The 18256-nt window shown below is 54.9% G+C and overlaps 10 protein-coding genes across 10 annotated transcripts; 4 read left to right on the top strand and 6 right to left on the bottom strand.

Moving 5' to 3' along the window:
- The first annotated feature begins 3 nt into the window (after positions 1-3).
- On the top strand, positions 4-1237 carry C8Q71DRAFT_763515 (chalcone-flavanone isomerase-domain-containing protein). Its single transcript, XM_047924004.1, has 5 exons — positions 4-336; positions 394-560; positions 614-686; positions 745-1061; positions 1119-1237. Exons 1-5 carry the CDS (start codon positions 114-116, stop codon positions 1161-1163), a joined length of 825 nt encoding a protein of 274 aa, XP_047778185.1. The 5' UTR covers positions 4-113; the 3' UTR covers positions 1164-1237.
- A 343-nt stretch (positions 1238-1580) lies between these two features.
- On the top strand, positions 1581-2882 carry C8Q71DRAFT_797330 (TIM21-domain-containing protein; the record flags this gene model as incomplete). The annotated part of the gene is made up of 5 exons (XM_047925738.1): positions 1581-1800; positions 1878-2038; positions 2090-2629; positions 2693-2741; positions 2794-2882. 5 exons carry the CDS (start codon positions 1581-1583, stop codon positions 2880-2882), a joined length of 1059 nt encoding a protein of 352 aa, XP_047778184.1.
- On the bottom strand, positions 2860-3665 carry C8Q71DRAFT_97129 (ATPase, V1 complex, subunit F). Its single transcript, XM_047929226.1, has 5 exons — positions 3554-3665; positions 3421-3502; positions 3278-3360; positions 3132-3219; positions 2860-3079 (listed from the first exon to the last, which is right to left on the bottom strand). Exons 1-5 carry the CDS (start codon positions 3599-3601, stop codon positions 3027-3029), a joined length of 354 nt encoding a protein of 117 aa, XP_047778183.1. The 5' UTR covers positions 3602-3665; the 3' UTR covers positions 2860-3026.
- A 96-nt stretch (positions 3666-3761) lies between these two features.
- C8Q71DRAFT_822952 (SGT1-domain-containing protein) lies at positions 3762-6982 on the top strand. Its single transcript, XM_047926227.1, has 10 exons — positions 3762-4179; positions 4232-4319; positions 4375-4616; positions 4666-4807; positions 4859-5038; positions 5090-5173; positions 5227-5390; positions 5447-5761; positions 5815-6347; positions 6403-6982. The coding sequence occupies exons 1-10, from the start codon at positions 3854-3856 to the stop codon at positions 6912-6914; spliced, it is 2586 nt and encodes an 861-aa protein (XP_047778182.1). The 5' UTR covers positions 3762-3853; the 3' UTR covers positions 6915-6982.
- Positions 6983-7118: 136 nt separating this feature from the next.
- C8Q71DRAFT_724389 (uncharacterized protein) lies at positions 7119-8412 on the bottom strand (the record flags this gene model as incomplete). Its single annotated transcript, XM_047921632.1, has 4 exons — positions 7119-7336; positions 7388-7618; positions 7668-7829; positions 7881-8412. 4 exons carry the CDS (start codon positions 8410-8412, stop codon positions 7119-7121), a joined length of 1143 nt encoding a protein of 380 aa, XP_047778181.1.
- A 556-nt stretch (positions 8413-8968) lies between these two features.
- Positions 8969-10845, bottom strand: C8Q71DRAFT_709601 (general substrate transporter; the record flags this gene model as incomplete). The annotated part of the gene is made up of 6 exons (XM_047920694.1): positions 8969-9343; positions 9400-9647; positions 9699-9822; positions 9877-9903; positions 9959-10293; positions 10347-10845. The coding sequence occupies 6 exons, from the start codon at positions 10843-10845 to the stop codon at positions 8969-8971; spliced, it is 1608 nt and encodes a 535-aa protein (XP_047778180.1).
- Positions 10846-11106: 261 nt separating this feature from the next.
- C8Q71DRAFT_763500 (peroxisomal membrane protein 4) lies at positions 11107-12098 on the bottom strand. The gene is made up of 3 exons (XM_047924003.1): positions 11878-12098; positions 11625-11826; positions 11107-11573 (listed from the first exon to the last, which is right to left on the bottom strand). Exons 1-3 carry the CDS (start codon positions 12030-12032, stop codon positions 11295-11297), a joined length of 636 nt encoding a protein of 211 aa, XP_047778179.1. The 5' UTR covers positions 12033-12098; the 3' UTR covers positions 11107-11294.
- Positions 12099-12658: 560 nt separating this feature from the next.
- C8Q71DRAFT_797325 (maintenance of telomere capping protein 1) lies at positions 12659-14103 on the top strand (the record flags this gene model as incomplete). The annotated part of the gene is made up of 4 exons (XM_047925737.1): positions 12659-13211; positions 13265-13422; positions 13477-13608; positions 13660-14103. 4 exons carry the CDS (start codon positions 12659-12661, stop codon positions 14101-14103), a joined length of 1287 nt encoding a protein of 428 aa, XP_047778178.1.
- A 226-nt stretch (positions 14104-14329) lies between these two features.
- On the bottom strand, positions 14330-16820 carry C8Q71DRAFT_96827 (uncharacterized protein). The gene is made up of 3 exons (XM_047929225.1): positions 15734-16820; positions 14635-15679; positions 14330-14575 (listed from the first exon to the last, which is right to left on the bottom strand). The coding sequence occupies exons 1-3, from the start codon at positions 16509-16511 to the stop codon at positions 14557-14559; spliced, it is 1842 nt and encodes a 613-aa protein (XP_047778177.1). The 5' UTR covers positions 16512-16820; the 3' UTR covers positions 14330-14556.
- Positions 16604-18178, bottom strand: C8Q71DRAFT_870040 (NADH or F420H2 dehydrogenase). The gene is made up of 6 exons (XM_047928321.1): positions 17564-18178; positions 17456-17512; positions 17379-17401; positions 17286-17326; positions 17155-17231; positions 16604-17104 (listed from the first exon to the last, which is right to left on the bottom strand). The coding sequence occupies exons 1-6, from the start codon at positions 18121-18123 to the stop codon at positions 16987-16989; spliced, it is 876 nt and encodes a 291-aa protein (XP_047778176.1). The 5' UTR covers positions 18124-18178; the 3' UTR covers positions 16604-16986.
- Between the last annotated feature and the right edge of the window lie 78 nt (positions 18179-18256).

Below are 18256 nucleotides of genomic sequence, written 5' to 3'. Positions count from 1 at the left end.
CATCACGTGCAGCGCTCACAGTGCGCACTCGCCGCCGACGCTCTCTCAGTCTGAGTCTGAGACTGCAGCAACGTTGTCCGAACGGCATTCTACTCTCTCCCATACAGACATCCATGCTGGCCGCCACTCACACACGCGCGGTAGCCTGGCTCGCGAACAGCTGTCGCAGCCGCACGGCAGTGACCCGTGCTCTGCATACCCACTCCCGGAGCCAACCTCGTCAGGCCCGGAGGCTCTTCTGGTACTCTGCTTTGGCTGTCACCGCCGCCACTGCTTTCGGCTCAACAGTGCGGCTCGATGCTCCGCCACCTGACGGAGATTCACAAGACACCGAGCGTTCGTCTTGTAATCTTGTGTGGCAGCACTGTCCCGTCTGAAGACCCTAGTATTTAGTGGACCCGGCCACCTCAATCGCGTTCCCGAAGACACTCCACATTCCATCCAAAACACCCCTTCCGGAATTCTCGTTGGTCGGGCTTGGTGTCAGAACGGTCTCTTTCCTGGGTATCAAGGTCTACTCTGTTGGATTCTATGCAGATCTCGCGAACCCTAGCCTCAACGTAAGTAGAGGAGTAGTGCATGCGGAAGTTCACACAGTGATTGGCAGCGTCAGATCCCTAAGTCTGCATCGCCGGACGAAAAGATTGACTACATTGTACGGAACACAGCTTGTGTCCTACGGATCAGTGCGTGCCCTTGTCATGATTCTGTCTCCTTGCAGCTCACAGCGTCGGTGATTCGAAGTGCCTACGCGGTCGACGTCGTACAGCCACCTGCGCGATGGGTTCGTGCGCGCCTTGCAGGCGCGCATGGTGCTATGCAAACAGCGCGGAAGCTTACCTGCGGATGAGGAACTTGGCATTCTCTCGCCGCTACGCAAATTCAAGTCAATGTTCCCGAATACTCCACTTGCAAAACATTCACCCCTCGAGATCCTGCTTACTGCCCCGGGAGCGCAACCGCGCTCGTTGATCGTTCGTGACCTAGGATCTGTGCAAAGCGACTGGCTCGCCACTGAGTTCGTTCTGGCGTACTTCGAGGGCAATGGCATCAGCCCTCCGGTAAGTCATGTTCCCCCTAGCGTTAGCATCGCGGTATGATGCTGATGGATCTGAAAGCTCAAAAAGACGGTGGCGGAAAGACTGGCTGACTTTGGACAGTAGGACCATGTAGAAGCGTACCGTACATTTAATCCGCTCGGAAGTGTCCTGTCGAATGTTATTGGACATGATTTCTAGCACGCAGTGAAGTAGCATGACGACAGTGAGGCAATACTGAAGCTTGCAATAGACCGCGCAATGCACCCCGTCGCGGCTAGAAGACCGCCCTCCTGTCCGTCCAAGAGGTCTTCTTTAAGGTCTGCCTAGGGGAGACTAGTCGGACTCGCGGCTCGCTAGCGACGCGTTATTTGTGCATCACGTGTACCGTGTCCGATGGAAGCTGAGACGGTCACTCTACAGCTGACCACTACCATCCGCATTTACTCGAGCTCAACGCCCACGAAGGCTATGTTGCCTGTCAAAGTCGAAAGACTCCTCACTCGGATTTCTTCGTGTCATGCTCGTCCCCAGGCAATGAACATGCGACCAAAGCACTGGCGATTCACCGTCTGCAGGTCGTACGCTACTCACAACGATCGGGTCGCTGCATCGTCTCTTCTCTCCAGTGCACTGGAACAGAAACAACGAGAGACTCGCGGAGAAGACTATGTGGGCCCATTCCAGCTGGGGATCATTCCACCTACACCGCGGGGCGGCGGTAACACCAAGAAGTGGTCCGAACTGAGTACGGCTGGTAAAGGTGCGCCCTGCGCGGATCAGTCATGTGTATCAGCTCAGATATACTCTTGGACCTGTCGATATGACTTGTAAACGAAGTTGCGCGAACGACTGCACGCACGACAAACCTCGCGGTGATCCTCGTCGGTGCCGGCCTGTCAGCCGTGCTCATCTACGCCTTGACCTCGGAGCTCTTCTCCAAGAACTCGGCTACTGTGCTGTACGGAGAAGCCTGCGAGAAGATCAAAGCATCCCCCGCTGTATGTCGCGCGCCTTGCATATCTCATTTGACTGACTGATGTGCTGTGAAGCTTGCGAGATACCTACAGGGCTCGCTTGTCTTCCACAACAATCCCCCGTCTCTGGCCCGTCCACGACACCGCAACCACCATGTCGCGTCACAAGTGGTCGTCGATTCTGCGAATAGGGAGCACATGCTGCTACACTTCTATGTCCAAGCTCGCTCAATGGGGTCGAGAGCATCTGAGGAAGACTCAGAGGATGTGTCCTACGCTGAAAAGGCATCAGCTTGGGTGAAGCGGACAACATCGTCATTAGCGAATCTGACAACGGACGAGCTCGTGGAGAAGACCAAGGCCCGTGCTCAGGCAACCATGGATTCAGCCAAGGAGCTCTTCCATTTCCTGAGTGGTGATCCCCTGCCGCGATCCCAACTGGAACAGCCGACGAAGGAAGAGGTCAAGCAGGAGAAGGAGGAGAAAAGGTGGACCTCCGGTTTCACCGGTTTGTTCTCGGGGTTGAGGAGCACGACCAAAAGTTCGACGGAGAGTGGGGACACTGCGGACGGCAGTACTTACTCAGAGGGCGAGGTGCACGCCGACCTGATACTGGTATGTATCGGATTCAAGTCACTACGTTCTTCAATCCGAGCCCTATCTCTGACCTCTCTATAGGATGATGACGGATATTACAAGTTCCGGTACCTATTCGTGGATGTTCCAAGTGGGTCTGATATTTGATACAAGATGGCTTCAAATCTGATCTTCAGTGGTAGATTCACGAAGCTGGAACTCCAAACGGATCTTCATTGAACGCTCTGCGGGCGTAAGAGACAACGAGCCCATAATGTCATGGTATTCATAATTTCTGGGCGTTCTACTGCCATCCTTTGAGTGCATGCAGCAACTCTTGTGTATTATACAGATGTACGACTACCGTTGCTACCGCAAATACAACCACTCACTTGCGATACACGGTGCATAGTGCGGGCGATATGATATTGTCTCCTTATTCACCAAATAGCTTCTGAACACGTTTCAATACCGAATCCTTATTGGGGTCTGCGATTGCATGAGTGCAAAGATCCAGCTGCAGAGAAGTATATCGACGCACCATACGGATGGTCCTTCGAGGGTATTTCCAGTAACGCGGGGAATGCCTGCTCATACTTGTCCACCAAAGGCCTGATCTTCTCCGCGATCTAAAGATATATATGGTTTCAGTATGAGCAGCATGGTGCGGGAAGAAATGGCACATGCATGTTGGTTAATGAGAAGAATGGCGATGTCCTTCCGCTGGGTGAACTCTTCGAAAGCAGTCTCAATGGCGGGCACATTGGTCTCTGGTAGAATAATATGAGCTCCGGGGATGTCACTTATGTTTTGGGGATTGCTGCACTCACTGGAGTCAACGACGAGGAAGTTCCGCTTCTGACGCTGGTCCACCTGCCCAATGCCGGCGAGCAGCATACCTGTTACGGTGTCCTGGAAGCGACGTTATGTATGGGTCACGATGGACTGGGACGAGTTACTCACCTCATCCCCTATGACGGCCAGCAGAATGCGGTCCTTCGAGGTCGCCATCCTAGTCGCGGTGGTCGGTGGCGCTGGCCGAGCGCAACGCTGTCTTGAGCGCTCAGAACGATACGTCACCGAAAAGGGGAAGGTCTCCGGAAGGGTCCCGTGACGTCGACGCGTCGCCAAATTGGCGTCAGGAGCGCTTACTCAGCTCTGAGCACATCCTGCGGCCAGCCTTCAGCGCTTCAGCGCTTCAGCCGTTCTCGCCACAAGTCCACCGCTGCCTCTCTTCTCGCCGTCACTCCCATACTTCACAAAATGTCTGTCTCGACTGTCTCTGACATATTTAATAGGCCTCCAGTGATCTCGGAGGACACCCTGCAATATACGCTCTACCCGCGAGACGATCTCACCGATCGGGCTTCTGTGACCACTCTTGCAACCCTTATGCGTTCCTACGTTGACAGCCTACTTCCCGGTCACCTCTGGCATCGTGATGCCTTTGAGATGAAGGTGGTGGAGAACACAGATGGGCAAGGGTGGATGCTTGAGGGGAGAATGAGAGTGGGCGACTGTGTAGACGATGAGTGGTGTGCAGTCTGGCTACTCAGAGAACTTAGTGCCAAGTGGGACGCCGCGATCAGGTCAGTCGAGCTGCCTTGCAGTCCACTCAACTCTAAACTTATCAAACGGCAGCGTTTTCGACTCGGACGGCGAATTCTTGCTCATTGAAGCGGCGGAAGCTCTGCCGTCGTGGGTCACCCCTAGCAATGCTGAGAATAGGGCAAGTGCTCCTCCCCCTTTTTTTTTTGGTCTTCATAATGAACTCATCCAAATAGGTTTGGATTTATCAATCCCACCTGCACCTCATTCCTCTCTCACACGTCTCTGCACCGTCTAGCAAACCTCGACATAGACGCTACCCGCAGACCAAAGACAATGATGATGAAGGCGACCCTACACAAGACGACATCGACGACTACATATCTGTACTAGATGCTTCTAGGGTCGTGCGAGACCCACTCATAGATACACTCGCTCCTTTGGCAGTCGAGCAGCTCGTCTGGAAGAGGATACATGGGTAAGAATCAACTTGAGTGCGTCGTGGCAACTCCTGACATTACCGGCAGATATCCTGCGGCCGCTCTCCAGCATGTTCACGTTGCAAAGGCCTATCTTCCGGTCGACATCGCTCAAGCTTTGGCCGTGGATCCGTCGCTCATCCAAAAACCGATTGAGACATTCTACACGCGCGATGCTCTGCAACTACGTGTGCGTGTACCGAGTACAATGGCCATACCGTGCATGCTGACCATTCTTCAGGCAGCTCACAAGATGTCGCGGTTTCCTCCTGAGCCATCTGTCCTGACATCTGTGAAGATGACGCGCACTGCATATGCGCAGCTTGCGGGTCAAAAGTTCTACCCGCCCAAGGTATTCGGACGATGGCAGGAGGTAGAAGGCACACAGGAATGGAGATGGCGTGATATCGGTATGAAGATTGTGCGTTTCTAGGTATTGCTGCTCAGCTTGCTCCTCATCGACTGCACATAGGCATGCGGCTTCGAAATGATGTTCCAGGAGAGCAAAGGCCGCTCGGATTCTACGAGAATTTCATCAGAGGCTATGCAATCATCTGTGCGTGGGGGTTTTCAATCCCTTGCAATGACCAACGATTGACCGGTTTACAGGCTGCGGCGCGCAAAGAGACATTACGGCGCAATGCTGATTATGTCAAGTACATCCAGAATTTGGAATCGTCTGGATATTTCAGAGGAGAGATCGAGGGGTCCCGACGCTGGAACGAACTGGAGGGTCAGGCCGTCGAAGCATTTTTGGAAGCTCGTAGAGAAGAGTACGTGGACGTTCGGAGATGTTCATTGCTGAACTGACGAACTGTTTTATGAGCAGCGATGCCAGTAGACCTTCATTTGCCGCCACAGTGAATACTGCACTGTCTCGCGCGGGAGATGTGTATATCCCGGCTGCAGAACAAGAGGACCCCGATGACTGGCTCAATGTAGACGCTGACACACTCGACTCGATGCTTGAACAGAACTTCGGCTCGAAGGATTCGTCGAACGCTGTGGACGTTGATGCTACTTCCGCGGAGTCGGCCGAGAACCGCGCCGCAAAACAACAAGCTACCCGCCTACACGATTTTGCTAAGAAAATGGAGGAGTTTGTAGAGGGTGAGGGTGATATCGAGGGAGCAAGATTTGCGGAGTGCGTATGCGGTTACCAGGCACTGATATTTGACTGACACAAACTTGATGCAGCGAACAATTCTCGGACGAGGAGTTCAGCGACTCCGATGAGGACGAGGACACCGAAGAAACCGAGCATACAGGAGCGACTCAGCCTCAAGACAGCATAGACGCCGCCGAAAGGGCGCGAAGACAAACCGCTTTGGATAGTCTTGTCCCTCCAATTGATGCATCGGATTATGGCAAGATGCCATCATCCTACTACGTCAATTCACAAAGAGTCACCACTATTACCATGGAGACAGAGATGAGGGAGGACGTCCCATCTCAGAATTCTGTCGCATCGGCTTCGGAACTACCTCAGCAACCGATCCGTCCCCCCATTATTCCGCGCGATATATATGATGGAGTCGACTCAGATGATGAGACAGATGAGGAAGACGGCGAAGCGGACGACGAAGAGGAAGACAAACCGCAGATCGTTGGTGACATTGAGGTTGATATGGAAGACGAAGAAGAAGAGTTCCTCGAATTCGCACGGCAGGCACTAGGCGTATCAAATGAGCAGTGGAATGATATCGTCCAGGAACGTCAAAGCAGGGGTGGTCAGTCATATCTGCTCCTGAGATCGGTAGTCAATACTGATTTCAATATGACTAGCATACGTGCCTTCGCAATTCGTCGCGAAGACCACGTCAACGAAAGCCGCGTCCACGACGCTTTACCAGGACAACGATGGGGTCCAGTTGGCAAGTGACAATACCCGTATACCAGCACCAGGTCCCCGCCCAAACGTGAATCCCAACTTGGATTCTTTTGAGGCTGTCATGCAGGCCATGGACATTGAACTTGCCCGGATGCGATCGAGCCAAGAACCCTCTGACGTCGGTAGGTCTGACTCTGTGGACAAGGGCAAAGCCAAGGCAAAGGCAACAGCGGGTCAGAACGTCGATATTGAAGCCGCCATGGACGCTGAACTTCGAGCCGCCCTGGAGACAGGACAGAACGGCGACGAAGATAGTGATCCCGAAGATCCTGGGGAAGGTCTAGATTACAACCTGATCAAGAACTTCTTAGAGAGTTTCAAGAGCCAAGGTGGGTTGTCAGGCCCGGTGGGAAATCTGGCGGGGAGATTGCAGCCGGGATGGACGCTGCCTAGAGACGAGGCTTGAGTTTGAGCGCGGTATGCAAGCAGACTTGTATGATTAGGATGATCGATGCGACTACGTTCTACTCTTGATGCGCACGTTGTCTTCGTCCTTGTTTTTCCACTCAAGCAAGCGGTGTCAGGGCAGTACCAGAGAAAGGAGGACTAGATTGTAAGCTAACAAATTAAATCATCGTCAAGGCCGTTCCATACAACGCTGTCTAGTGGCTCAAGCGTCACCACCCTCGGCATCCCCGCTCTCGCTCTCACCACCATCGCCGCCAGTGACCGTGTCTTCGTTTTCAACGAAGCCGCCGCTGTTGATGACGCTGCCGCCGACAGCGCTGCCCGTCGCGCCGCTGTACGCGTTACCACCAGGGCCGAAGCCATCACCTTCCCCACCGTTAGCGTCGCCAGAGTAGGTTTCGCCAGCATCACCACCAGTCTCTGTGACCCATGTTTAGTAAGAACCGGAGACAGACCGGACGTAATACTCACGCGCAGCGTCGTTAAATGTCTCGCCCTCGTCTTCCGAGTGGTTGATGACATTGCCACCATCGACATTGCTGCTGGCGCCCGAGTACGCGTTGCCACCGGCGGTACCGGAATCCTGCCCACGCTTGCGGCGGACAGTGTAGTCCGAGGTGTCGACGCCGTCGACAATGTTGCCCGCGGCGTCACCGCCGTTGGCATCACCGGACTCGTCGAAGCCACCGGCACCGCCAGCGTCTGCAAGGTAGTTAGCGCATCGCACTGTGTATCGAAAAAACGGACTCACTGGCAGCGGTGTTGTCGATACCGTGATCACTGGCACTGACCACGTCACCACCTTCCGAGGGCCCAACTGCACCAGAGTAGGCGTTACCACCGGCGCCCTTGCCATCACCGTCGCCACCGTAGCTGAAACCGCTGAAGCCCTCGCCAGCAGCGCCACCAGTGTCTGAGGACAGGCTTAGTGCCGATAAGTCAGACAGTTCAGAAAGATACTCACTGCCACCGGCGTTCGTGAGGCCATCCTCGTCAATGTCGTCATCGTCGTCGCCCCCAAAATCTCCACCATGAGCGACCGAGACAACGGAACCACCAGAAGTATCGCTGGAGGCACCCGTGTATGAGTTGCCACCAGCGGTGTTCATGTCCGAGGCACGCCTGCTGTGGGTCGTGTACGCGTCGAGCGAAGACGAGGGGTTGTGCAGCTGCTGCTCGGCTTGCCGATGGGTGCTCGGATCAGGCTTGTCACTGCCCTTGGAGTCCGAGTTGTCGCCACCGCCCAAGATGCCGATACCAGAGAGAATCGAGGGCGGTTGGACGTCCTTGCTTGCCTTCGAGAGGGGCAAGCCTGCGGGGGGGGAGACGGGGGGCTGGACCGGGAGGCCAGGGGTGTCAAGGCGGTTCATGGGGTTGGAGAGCTGGCGAGGCGAGTGCGCCGAGTCGGGGTTGGGCGAGGTCGGGGCGCCAGCAACTAGAGAGGGGCCGACCGCCGCAGCCGCGAGGATGGAGAAGGCGATGACTGGGCTGCGCATCTTGACTAGGCTGTACTTGAACTTGACGATGACTAGAAAAGGATAAGCTAAGGAGAGGAAGGAGAGACCTGGGATGAGGAGCCGTCGATGCCTGCAGCCTCTTTATACAAGGGTCCGTCAGATTCAAATCCCGCCGCGGCTTCTGGAGTGGCTGGCCGTGACGTGAACGAAAGTGAACTTGCGATCGAGTGGTTTGACGTACAACACCTTCCTCATCAGGAAGGGCACCTTCCGAATCCGTCAGAGAAGGTCTGCGCAATGGCCTCGATGAATGTCTGCGCCGAGTTCGGTCTGCTCGGTCAGTGATGTGGGGCACAATTCTGTCGCACCGTGCTTGACAATTGACCTTATAGATGTCCGTGGTGGCATTGCATCCTCTTGGCAAAAAGCTCGTCAGTCCGCGCCGTTCATTGAAGCGCAGTGTCAGCAGACATATGGTGGTCCATGTCAAACATCCCCTGCATCTGAGCGTACGAAGAGCATGGAATTGGAATGCGACTGCTTCATGACATATACCGGACATCCTTCACACCTACTTGCAATCCTGGTGGTCAACTCAACGCACCCAATGCCAAGGTCCGCCAAAGCTAACCTCTGGAAGGCGAATCACGTCCATTTCTTCGACGTTTTCATCGATATCGTGCCCCGGCATGATGGTCTGAGGGCGCGAGCGAGGAGAAAGTTCGTATTCCTCGACAATGCCCGGCGCCGGACTGGAAGAACGCTCCCGTCGCCGTTTGAGCGCAGCTTTCCAAGGCGCTACCTCGAATGCTTTGTCGACCTCCTCGAGTGTGGCGCCTCTTGTCTCGGGCTGGAAGGCCAAACAAACGAGCGTGGTGACCAGGGAGCAGCTGCCAAATAGAAAGTAGGGGCCCGAAGACGTGCGCGCAAGGAACATTGGCGTTGTAAACGCTATGATCCAGTTCACTACCTTTAGATTGTATTGTCTCAGTCTAGATCACATGTGAGACACGTAGCTGTACGCACCCAGTTGGCACATTGCCCAAGGCTAGTCGCAGCAGCCCTGGTTCGCATTGGCTGTATTTCGCTACAGATGATACGAGTTACGATGGCCCAGCTAGCGCAGAACCCGACAACGAATATGTAGATCAACACGATAATCGCCCAACGCCCAGCTGGTGTGTCCGAAGCCTGCGAAGCATAAAGAGAACCAATTGAGACCATGGATAATCCGATGACGGCCCCGCCAAAGATCATGGAAGGCCTGCGTCCCCCTGCGAGCGATGTGAGCATGAAAGTTATCAAGCACAGGAATCCTGACTGACAGTCATCGGCGAAGATTTGAACGATAATTGTACAGATGACGTTGATCAAACCGGAAACCCCTGATGCCACGAACGACGCCGTCGAGGCCGATAGACCAGCTTGCGCGAATAGGACCGGAGCATACTATGGGGTGGAGAGTTTAGCCATGCGACATGTAAATGAGTACAGCCAACCTACATAGAGGACACCGTCGATTCCTGAGGCCTGTGAATACATCATCTCAGTTACCCCTACGCCATAAGCGAATGGGTATATGCACCTGCTGCATTCCCATTAGGAAGACACCCAGAGCAGTTCTCGCTCTCACACCCTCCTTCCACAGCTGTTGCGCTTCTAGCCACCAGCTCAATCGCTGCGTTGCATCTCTGCTTGCATTCTCTTCCGTCTTCTGAGCATCAGCGGACCCAACGCCCAATGTCGCCCAGGCCGCATCCGCGTCGGCCGCTCGACCCACATGACGAAGCCAGCGCGGTGAATGCGGTAGGAAGGGGGATCCCACTGCTAATGCAGTAGAAACAACTGCCTGCAATCCGAAGGGAAATCTCCAAGACAGAGAGGTAGGAATTCGGACAGTGCCATAACATATGAAGTACCCTGTTTAGCGATAAGGGACGGAGTGCATGGATAGTCCACGGACGACGACCCACCGGACGCGATACCCATCGTGCACAGAAGTTGCACCATCGAGCCGAGCCTACCTCTAGCGGACGCTGGCGCGATCTCTACTGCGTACACCGTGACTGCCGATAGAAACAGGCCTTCACCGATGCCGGCCAAACATCTCCCGACGAACAACATAGCTAGAGTTCGTGAAGCGCATGAAATAGCGCTGCCACCTGCAAATATGATTGCCCCGAGAGAGATGGTCCTCGTCCGGGAAATGCGATCTGAGAGAGGTCCAGAGACGAGGGAAGCCATGGAAGCTGTGATGAGGATGATTGAAACAATGAGGCCCTGGATCGTCGCCGACAAGACGCCGGACTTCGAGAAGCGGGAGACGAACTGGGGCATCGTAGTGATTGAGCCGATACTCCCAGTGTCGAATCCAAACACGAAGCCTCCAATTGCTGTAAAGATTGCGCACCACACGAAGTTAGGGATACGAGGGGCTTTGGGAAGCCGGGCAGATGCGTGAAGGCGTTGCATGATGCTCCAGGGAGGTGCCTCGATGCAGACCCGCGACTCGTTGATGACAGGCGAGACCTCCGTCACGGACAATGGGCAGAGGAAAGAGAGTGCTAAGAGGTCCACCTAAGTCAAGTCAAAGGCTCTTTTATACTTATCCTCAGACTGCGAGACGCTCTTGAGCCTGCGACCCCGCCTCCGCGTCGCGCACCTCCGACACGTGATCATGTTCTTGGGCCTAGGCTCACAGCGAGATATTCGATAGCAGTGAGCACGCGCTGGAACGCCATTGCACAGAATGTATCAGAGCCATTGTAGATTTCATGGACCTTGCTCGCGCGTATTGAGCAGTCATAAATAGGCTGCGTCATCAGGATTACTACCATTAAAAGGAGTGACCTGTACAACGCTGTTGAACTACAACATTTCGTGTCACAGCAGTCGCAGATAATGCATTTGGTAGTGCACCCTCATTTGTTGTGCCATAAGAGCGTCCGCAGGTTGTCCCAGTGTTCAGAATCGCGGTACAGGTATACCATGGAATTGAACATGCCGGGCTGGATCGTCTCCCCCTTCTCATTGAACAGCCACATGACCGCGCCCCAGCATAGTGCGGCGAAGATGGAGAACTTGGTGGCGTCGGGCGGGACGGGCTTCACGGAAATGGGAGATGTAGACTTCATGGAGTAAGGCGAATCTGCACGCGGGATGAAAGATGCCACCACCCGCGAACAAACGTAGAGGACGATCTGAAGCACACATTAGGCCTATGACGAGGTTCAATAGACACGTACACTCACCTGTTCGTTGACAGCATTCCGATCACCGAAGACAAAGTATCCGCTGATGAGGCCAGCTATGAACGTGTCTGCGCTTCGTTGCATACCACCATTCAGCCTCTTCTGGACGAGCAGAAGCGCCTTATATATGGACACGAATTTGGCGAGATTGAGAGCGTGTTGCTTGGTGGCACGAAGTATCGTCCGAAGGCGGGTGAGCCAGCTATGCGTTGCCAGATGAGCAGGCAGACATGGCGGGGACTGTACCACTCACTCTCCGCGCCCAAATAGAACGGCCATGATTAGCGCATGAGGAAAGCGCACTTTGACACCGTACACGAGGCCGTTCCGGGCACCCTTGAGAATGGCGAGATAATCATGGTACGTAGGATCCGCGAGAATAGCAGACAGAGCAGACAGAGCAGACATGGTGTCTGCACAAGGTGTGTACGGGCAAGAACACTACGAGACCGAGAGGCGAGCACTGGTCGCCGGGTGGCCACTGCACACGTGAATACGAATACCCGCTGCAATATATTAATCACAAGGCAAGTACTAGTCCTGACTCCGCCCAACCTACATACGGTGCCCACGAACCACTTCTCTCCGTACACCAATTCCACAATAATCATCTGGTTTCTGGTCGCATTCTATCGTATACATTCGTGCTCGAGAATTGCGGTTACAGTCAATGCGTCCTCATTGTAAGGCCGAACGGCCAATCTACATAGTTGTATATTCAGTACTGTCTGTTGGTCTGAGTATCTGAGTGCGTGACACGAGTCCTGCGCTTGTTTCAAGCCGATTTCAAGCTTAATTTATATTGACTCACGACTACACGGAGGAATGCAAGCCTCCGAATGCATAAGTATCTAGCTGAGGTCGCGCGCGCAAGCCACCGAGAGTCGTGGCATGCGGCCGCGCGTCTCGATCACGCCGCTGCCAGGGCGCATACTGCTATTGCTGGTTACTTGACGCTGACCCCATCCGCCCAGTCGCGCTCTCGAGCAAGGGCCTCACTACTTCCACTCCACAAGCAGCCATCTGTTCCAGCAATGACCACAAAGTCCAAGTCCAAGCAAGAAGAAGCTCTGCAGTTTCTCGACGATCTCGACTCATTGGCACCCCCAGAGGGTGTCCCCGAGTCTACCCAAGCCTCCCAACCGCCGCCCGGCGGAGAAGCCGAGGTGTACGCATTCATAGACGAAATCACGCAGAAGAGCTCGGAGCCTCCGCGTATAACGACGTCCCACATCGAACGGCCCTTGTCGCGTGCAGGAACGCCCGGACCAACCGTACGGAAGAGCACCGAGCGAGTACGCGTAGGTGCGGCAACACCTCTGTTACCGACGAATACCAGCTCTACTTCCAAGACCGAAGCCTCTGGTTCGCGCTTGGGTACTCCAGTCACTCCAAATGATAGCGCTCAGGAAGGCCATGCCGCTCCTGGAGGGGTTTGGGGTTGGGGCAGCGTATGGTCGAGTGCTAGCGCTGCTATTCAGCAGGCTAGGACTGCTGTGGACGAACAGGTGAAGAAGAACGAGCAGGCTCGCAAGTGGAGTGAGGGGGTCATAGAGTATGCAAGGACAGCTCAGCTGAATAAACTCGGTGCGTCGCCTTGGGTCGTGAGGCAGGAGACTTGATTCTCAACCATACTGTAGGCACCGACTTCAAGAGGGTCGGACTGTCCACTCTCACCGATATTCTTAATGTTGTTGCTCCGCCCATTTCAGAGCATGAAGTCATTCAGGTCTGGCTCAGCCACGATATGGCCGGGTATGACGGCGTCGAATCACTCGTATACAGAGCGCTGTCAAGGGTGCGTTGATGTCTCCGTGCGTCGATAACATTGTTGGCTCAAGCTCGTTGTCAGATCTTGGAGCAGGTGGAAGGTGGAGACCTCGTAGTCAACCGAGGCGACGAGTTCCGGCCCAAGGAACCCGCTAACGGCAAGAGAGAGTTGAACGCCGTGGAAGGGTTCGAGGCGGCGTTGAAGCTTGCACAGGTTAGTCGAGGAAATCTCATGTTGTTCTTGACGACTGATCGGGGCGCGAAGGCCAACATCGACGAGATCATCAAGCACAACGCGAAGCCCCAACAAACGCACCCATCGTCAGCTCAGAATCCCACCACCTACTCCTACGTCTACATCCGCATACAACCATACATGACGACCTTCCCTCTTCCCCAACCCTCCGTGAATGCTGAGGTCGTCACTCCAGCAACGCCGACTACACAGTCGTCCCTGCAGTTCCTGCTTTATCTCTCGGATCCTACGCATCAGTTGAACCATTCCACGGTCACCCAAGCCGTTCCGTGTAAATGGCTTGACTTCTGGGACGAGTTCGAATGGGTGGAGGATCTGGTCGTGGAGGCTATCCGAGTAGGCGTCGAGGTTATCGGTCAGGAGTACATCGTGTCGCGCATGGGATGGAGCAACCCTACGGAGAATGACCAACGAGAAATCGAGCAAAGTGTAGAGGAGCCTACTGCTGTTTGAGTGACGGTTTCGACAGAATAACACTGGTTCTGATTTGTATACCACGGCGTACGCAAGGCTGTATGATACTGGGTGTTTGTACTTGTTCAGCTGTGAACTCGCAACGACTTTGACATCTCCGCTCAGCTATTCGCCATTCGCGATGTCATGACATATCTACGAACATGTATTTTTCATAGTATGAACATAACAATGTGACATGACTATCGTTGCGATGCTACACTGCTAGGAGGATGAGAAAACATCCTTGCTACTACGATGACCGCATGTTCGGAAATCGACGCTTGCATTCCGGAGACAATATGCTGTGGCGAGGGACAGGGTCAAGTTGACTGACATACTGGACAAGTCGATATTGTGGATCGGTGGCGCAAAGTGAGGTGGAGAAACTAACAGCATACGTTGTGTGATTGACTTGGTATCGCGATGGGGGTCAAGGTACGGAGTCGAAATCTAGGGGTCTTGGCCGATGCTTACAACGTAGAAGTGAATCAGACAAGAGGGCCAGGGGGCAATCAGAGCGCAACTCACCTTCCAGACGAGTCCACTGTGTCCCTCCATCTCTGTTCGTCTTCCCAGACGATTTCATCGCGGCAGTCTTGGGGCTGGTGAGTCTTTCCTAGTAAGCCCATACTCGTACTGGCGGTTGTCAGTTCAGCCAAGAAATCCGCGTCGATCTCAGACAGCCTGATGCCAGTGGACTGCGAGTGCAAGGATCCGCGCATGGACATATTGACGGAGAGGGCGTCCTCGGCTTCCTCCGGTATGGCGAAGAGCTGTTCGCCTGGAATGTGCACCTGTGGCGTAGTAGAGGATGGCTCGTGCGCACGTTCCCAGGTGTCCGTCGTAGTCAAGAAGCCTTCTGAAGCATTGTTGTGAGAGGGGCTGAACACGTTGAGTTCCACGCTTTCAGGGCCGTAGTCCCCGATAGCTTCGTTTGACGCCATCGACAGCCCCAGTCCCAGCGCAACACTGACAGCATTGACATCAAGCTGGCCGTCCACGAGTAGATCATCGAGCTCCCAGCTAGGACAGACAGACACCACGCTCGAGCCAGGTCTAGAGCTCTCCAGTATCGACAAACTTGCAGTAGGCTCGAGCATGAAGGAGTTTCGCAGAGGCGAGGGACCGAGCTGGGGACTGCAGCTTCTGCGCTTCTGCAGTGCCTTGGGCCTAGCCGTTCTACGCCTCCCTGCTAACACTCCGGTGGGCGACAAGGAGTCGGTCGACAGAGACAGATTCCTGGTCTCAGCCATGCCGTTTAAAGGACGGGTTGTCGGCGTGAGAGGCACCGGTGCGTGCATGGCCGGCTCATCAGAAACGATTGGTTCACATGTCTTCAGAGACCAGCCATGTACAAATACTTGGTCCGCATAGGGCACTCGCGACGTCCCGGTGCATCCACCCTCTTCCGTAGTAGTATTGCGCGGCAGGAGGCGCGAAGAGGCATCGTGGACAGGCGGGGGGACAGCCACTGAGGCATAGTCGTAGACGGAGACAGAGACACTGTCCGTGCTGCCCGTGCTGACCTTGAAGTCGGGGTCTAGAATAGTCTTTGCGGAAGTTGGGCGATGTACTAGGTGCATAACTATTCAGTATATACGATAGCTGATGGCGCAGACTAACTGACCAGATGAGTCTTGACTAACACCCGCTGGGCGCGTGCTTGACACAGAGTCCAATGCAGATGACGTATGATGACCAGTACTCCCCGCTACCGTCGACACCTTGGGATCAAGAGCCATGGCTGAGAGGACAGGTTCCATAGCCTGCATCAACGAGGGAGATTGCAGCCGTAGCGAGCCGCTCCCACGTCGAGACGACAAATAAACGGGAGAAGGGATGGACGGCAAGGGCATTGCAGGAACACAAGCAGGGCAGGAGGGGTGGACGCTTGTGCACTTAGGATTGCCTTCGCGCGGTGTGGTTACACACCTCGGTTGATGTCGTTGTAGAGACGCAGTGGAACGGACAGTACGAGATGAGCCGCCGAGCATACGCGAGTATAGAATAGGAGAAGGGGTACACGAAGTCGTGCAGCGGCGCAAGCAGCGGATCCGAGCAGGGTCATCCACGTTTGGTTGGGCTCTTGTTTCCCAAGCTGGCGAACCCAGAAATCCCACGAGATAGGTCGTCTGCACGAACTTGACGTATAGTCGGAAGGTTCCTATGCGCAGATTGACACCGCTGGAGCAACCGGGACCAGCATGCGGCGTCGCATTGATTGACTGAGTTCTGCGATATCTTAAGTAGCCGAGTTTGAGGACCACCAGAATCACGAGCGGCGAGAAGGCCAGAGGAAAGCAATTGAGGGTAGATTCCGCGGGGGAAGGTACTGCCACAGGTAGCGCGGATACAGGGAGGGAGAGATAGAGCGCATAGGACAAGGACAGAAGAACGAGAGCCATGACACAAGTAGAGACCGTGGAGAGGCAGATGATCTGGACCTGGATCCGAGGGGAGACGGTGGAAGAGAACCCTTCGAACCAGAGCGCGATCCAAGCGGTCGTAGATGCCTGGGCGTATCACCAAGGGCCCCTGGACGCTGTCGTGGGCTAGTTGGAACACCGCACCTGCGACGACCCTGCCAAGATGGGGAAGGGGACGGGAGGGTCTCAACCTGGTGAGGGTACCTGCGAGGAACTGCTCAAAGTGAACACACGGCCACTTTCAACCACCAATGACGAGATCACGTGTGTAGCTGTCCGAGAAGCCGACTTCGACGATCGCTGTGCGCACTTCATGCGCGTGTCGTGGCAAAGTTATCATACCGGGCAAGTAAATCACACCAACTCCTCGCAGAGACAGGGCCGCACTGCCAGCGCAGCAGAGCACCCACATCGTACCAGTGAAAAGTGTGTGAAATTATACTGGCTCGATCTACTACTTCTTCTGCGGCTCCTCCGCAGGAGGCGGCGGCGGGACTGGCTTCAACTCGTCCGGCCGTTTCGGGACAGTACCGTCGCCAACCTGCTCCCACGGCGACAGAGCGTCGAAGTTTCTGCAGCCCTGCTGTCAGCAGCAATGGCACGACAAAGGACAAGGACGCACCGGAAAGCCTGCGTGAGTTGTAAGGGCTCGTAAACAACGCGTTTCTTCTCCTCGTCGTAGCGAACCTCAGTGTAGCCCTGATGTCTCGGTCAGCGTGCCACTCTCAATGCACGAAGATCGCATATATCTACCGTAAGTGGGAAGTCCTTCCGAAGGGGATGCCCCTCAAATCCTGATGCACTGCGTCAATGTGCATAGCACGAGTGAGCCGTGCTCCAGCTTACCATAATCGGTGAGAATGCGGCGTCTTGTGTGCAGGTGTGTCAATGAATGATTTCACCGGGAGATGGACCAAACTTACAAGTCAGGATGCCCCTCGAAGAACACGCCATATAGATCCCAAACCTCTCGCTCGTACCTTGTTCACGTGAGCACGCACTCCCCAGTTCAAGTGAGTGGATATACCTACCAATCCGCACCGCTGAAGACAGGGACCGCGCTTGGCACAGGGTCTGTCTCACCAGCGTAGGTCTTCACCCTGATCCGCCCGCCATACTTGATGCTCAGTAGATGATAGACGACTTCGAACCGCTTGTCTCTCTCGGGGAAGTCGACACCGCTGATATCCATGCATCCCTTGAACTGGCATTGTGAATGATCGCGGAGGAAAGTGAGGACAGGGATGACGCCAGAGGGAGGGACGTATAAAGTCAATTCGTCCTTGAGGACTGAGAATTGTTGGATGAATTTGGGCAGACACTGTATGAGGTACGACCCGTAGGTGTGAAGCTTTTCGGTGGCCTCTGCATACAGGGTGATGGAAGGGTTGGGCGAGGTTTGTTCTTGGAAGGGGGATTCGGAGGCTACAGCACGCGGTGAGTTGGGAGCGGCGGCACAGCCGGGACTAGGCATACCTCTCACAGGCCTCGACGTGTGCACAGCACGAAGCTGTCGCGTCCCAGCAACTGCAGCCCGGTAGGGTGCCGCGACTCTGAAGAGCCTGCTCGTTGCGGCTAGGCGGACAGACATGGTTGTCGAGGACGAACTCGGCACCTCGGGCGCTACCTGTATGCGGGTGCACCGCGGAGCGCCCGACGCCTCGTCCTTCAAGCTACTGTCTGAGCTCGAGTACGTCCGCTGCCATTGCTCATAAAACCTCCTC

This window comes from Rhodofomes roseus (genome assembly GCF_022264815.1).
Source record: "Rhodofomes roseus strain CIRM-BRFM 1785 chromosome Unknown C8Q71scaffold_12, whole genome shotgun sequence".
NCBI classification, from domain to species: domain Eukaryota; kingdom Fungi; phylum Basidiomycota; class Agaricomycetes; order Polyporales; family Fomitopsidaceae; genus Rhodofomes; species Rhodofomes roseus.
This window is presented reverse-complemented; position numbering and strand designations above follow the sequence as displayed.

Bases quoted from the DNA above. Each gene is read 5' to 3' on its own strand.
- C8Q71DRAFT_763515 (XM_047924004.1), top strand. From the start codon at position 114: ATGCTGGCCGCCACTCACACACGCGCGGTAGCCTGGCTCGCGAACAGC. The intron at 337-393 runs GTTCGTCTTGTA...CCTAGTATTTAG, and splicing joins AGATTCACAAGACACCGAGC to TGGACCCGGCCACCTCAATC. The intron at 687-744 runs GTGCGTGCCCTT...GGTGATTCGAAG, and splicing joins AGCTTGTGTCCTACGGATCA to TGCCTACGCGGTCGACGTCG.
- C8Q71DRAFT_97129 (XM_047929226.1), bottom strand. From the start codon at position 3,601: ATGGCGACCTCGAAGGACCGCATTCTGCTGGCCGTCATAGGGGATGAG. The intron at 3,503-3,553 runs GTGAGTAACTCG...CGTCGCTTCCAG, and splicing joins TGGCCGTCATAGGGGATGAG to GACACCGTAACAGGTATGCT. The intron at 3,361-3,420 runs GTGAGTGCAGCA...TTATTCTACCAG, and splicing joins CTTCCTCGTCGTTGACTCCA to AGACCAATGTGCCCGCCATT.
- C8Q71DRAFT_822952 (XM_047926227.1), top strand. From the start codon at position 3,854: ATGTCTGTCTCGACTGTCTCTGACATATTTAATAGGCCTCCAGTGATC. The intron at 4,617-4,665 runs GTAAGAATCAAC...CATTACCGGCAG, and splicing joins GTCTGGAAGAGGATACATGG to ATATCCTGCGGCCGCTCTCC. The intron at 4,808-4,858 runs GTGCGTGTACCG...ACCATTCTTCAG, and splicing joins GCGATGCTCTGCAACTACGT to GCAGCTCACAAGATGTCGCG.
- C8Q71DRAFT_763500 (XM_047924003.1), bottom strand. From the start codon at position 12,032: ATGTCTGCTCTGTCTGCTCTGTCTGCTATTCTCGCGGATCCTACGTAC. The intron at 11,827-11,877 runs GTGAGTGGTACA...GGCAACGCATAG, and splicing joins GTTCTATTTGGGCGCGGAGA to CTGGCTCACCCGCCTTCGGA. The intron at 11,574-11,624 runs GTGAGTGTACGT...TGTGTGCTTCAG, and splicing joins GGAATGCTGTCAACGAACAG to ATCGTCCTCTACGTTTGTTC.
- C8Q71DRAFT_96827 (XM_047929225.1), bottom strand. From the start codon at position 16,511: ATGGCTCTCGTTCTTCTGTCCTTGTCCTATGCGCTCTATCTCTCCCTC. The intron at 15,680-15,733 runs GTCAGTTAGTCT...TTATGCACCTAG, and splicing joins TGTTAGTCAAGACTCATCTG to TACATCGCCCAACTTCCGCA.
- C8Q71DRAFT_870040 (XM_047928321.1), bottom strand. From the start codon at position 18,123: ATGTCTGTCCGCCTAGCCGCAACGAGCAGGCTCTTCAGAGTCGCGGCA. The intron at 17,513-17,563 runs GTAGGTATATCC...CACGTGAACAAG, and splicing joins GTCTTCAGCGGTGCGGATTG to GTACGAGCGAGAGGTTTGGG. The intron at 17,232-17,285 runs GTAGATATATGC...CCGAGACATCAG, and splicing joins GGAAGGACTTCCCACTTACG to GGCTACACTGAGGTTCGCTA.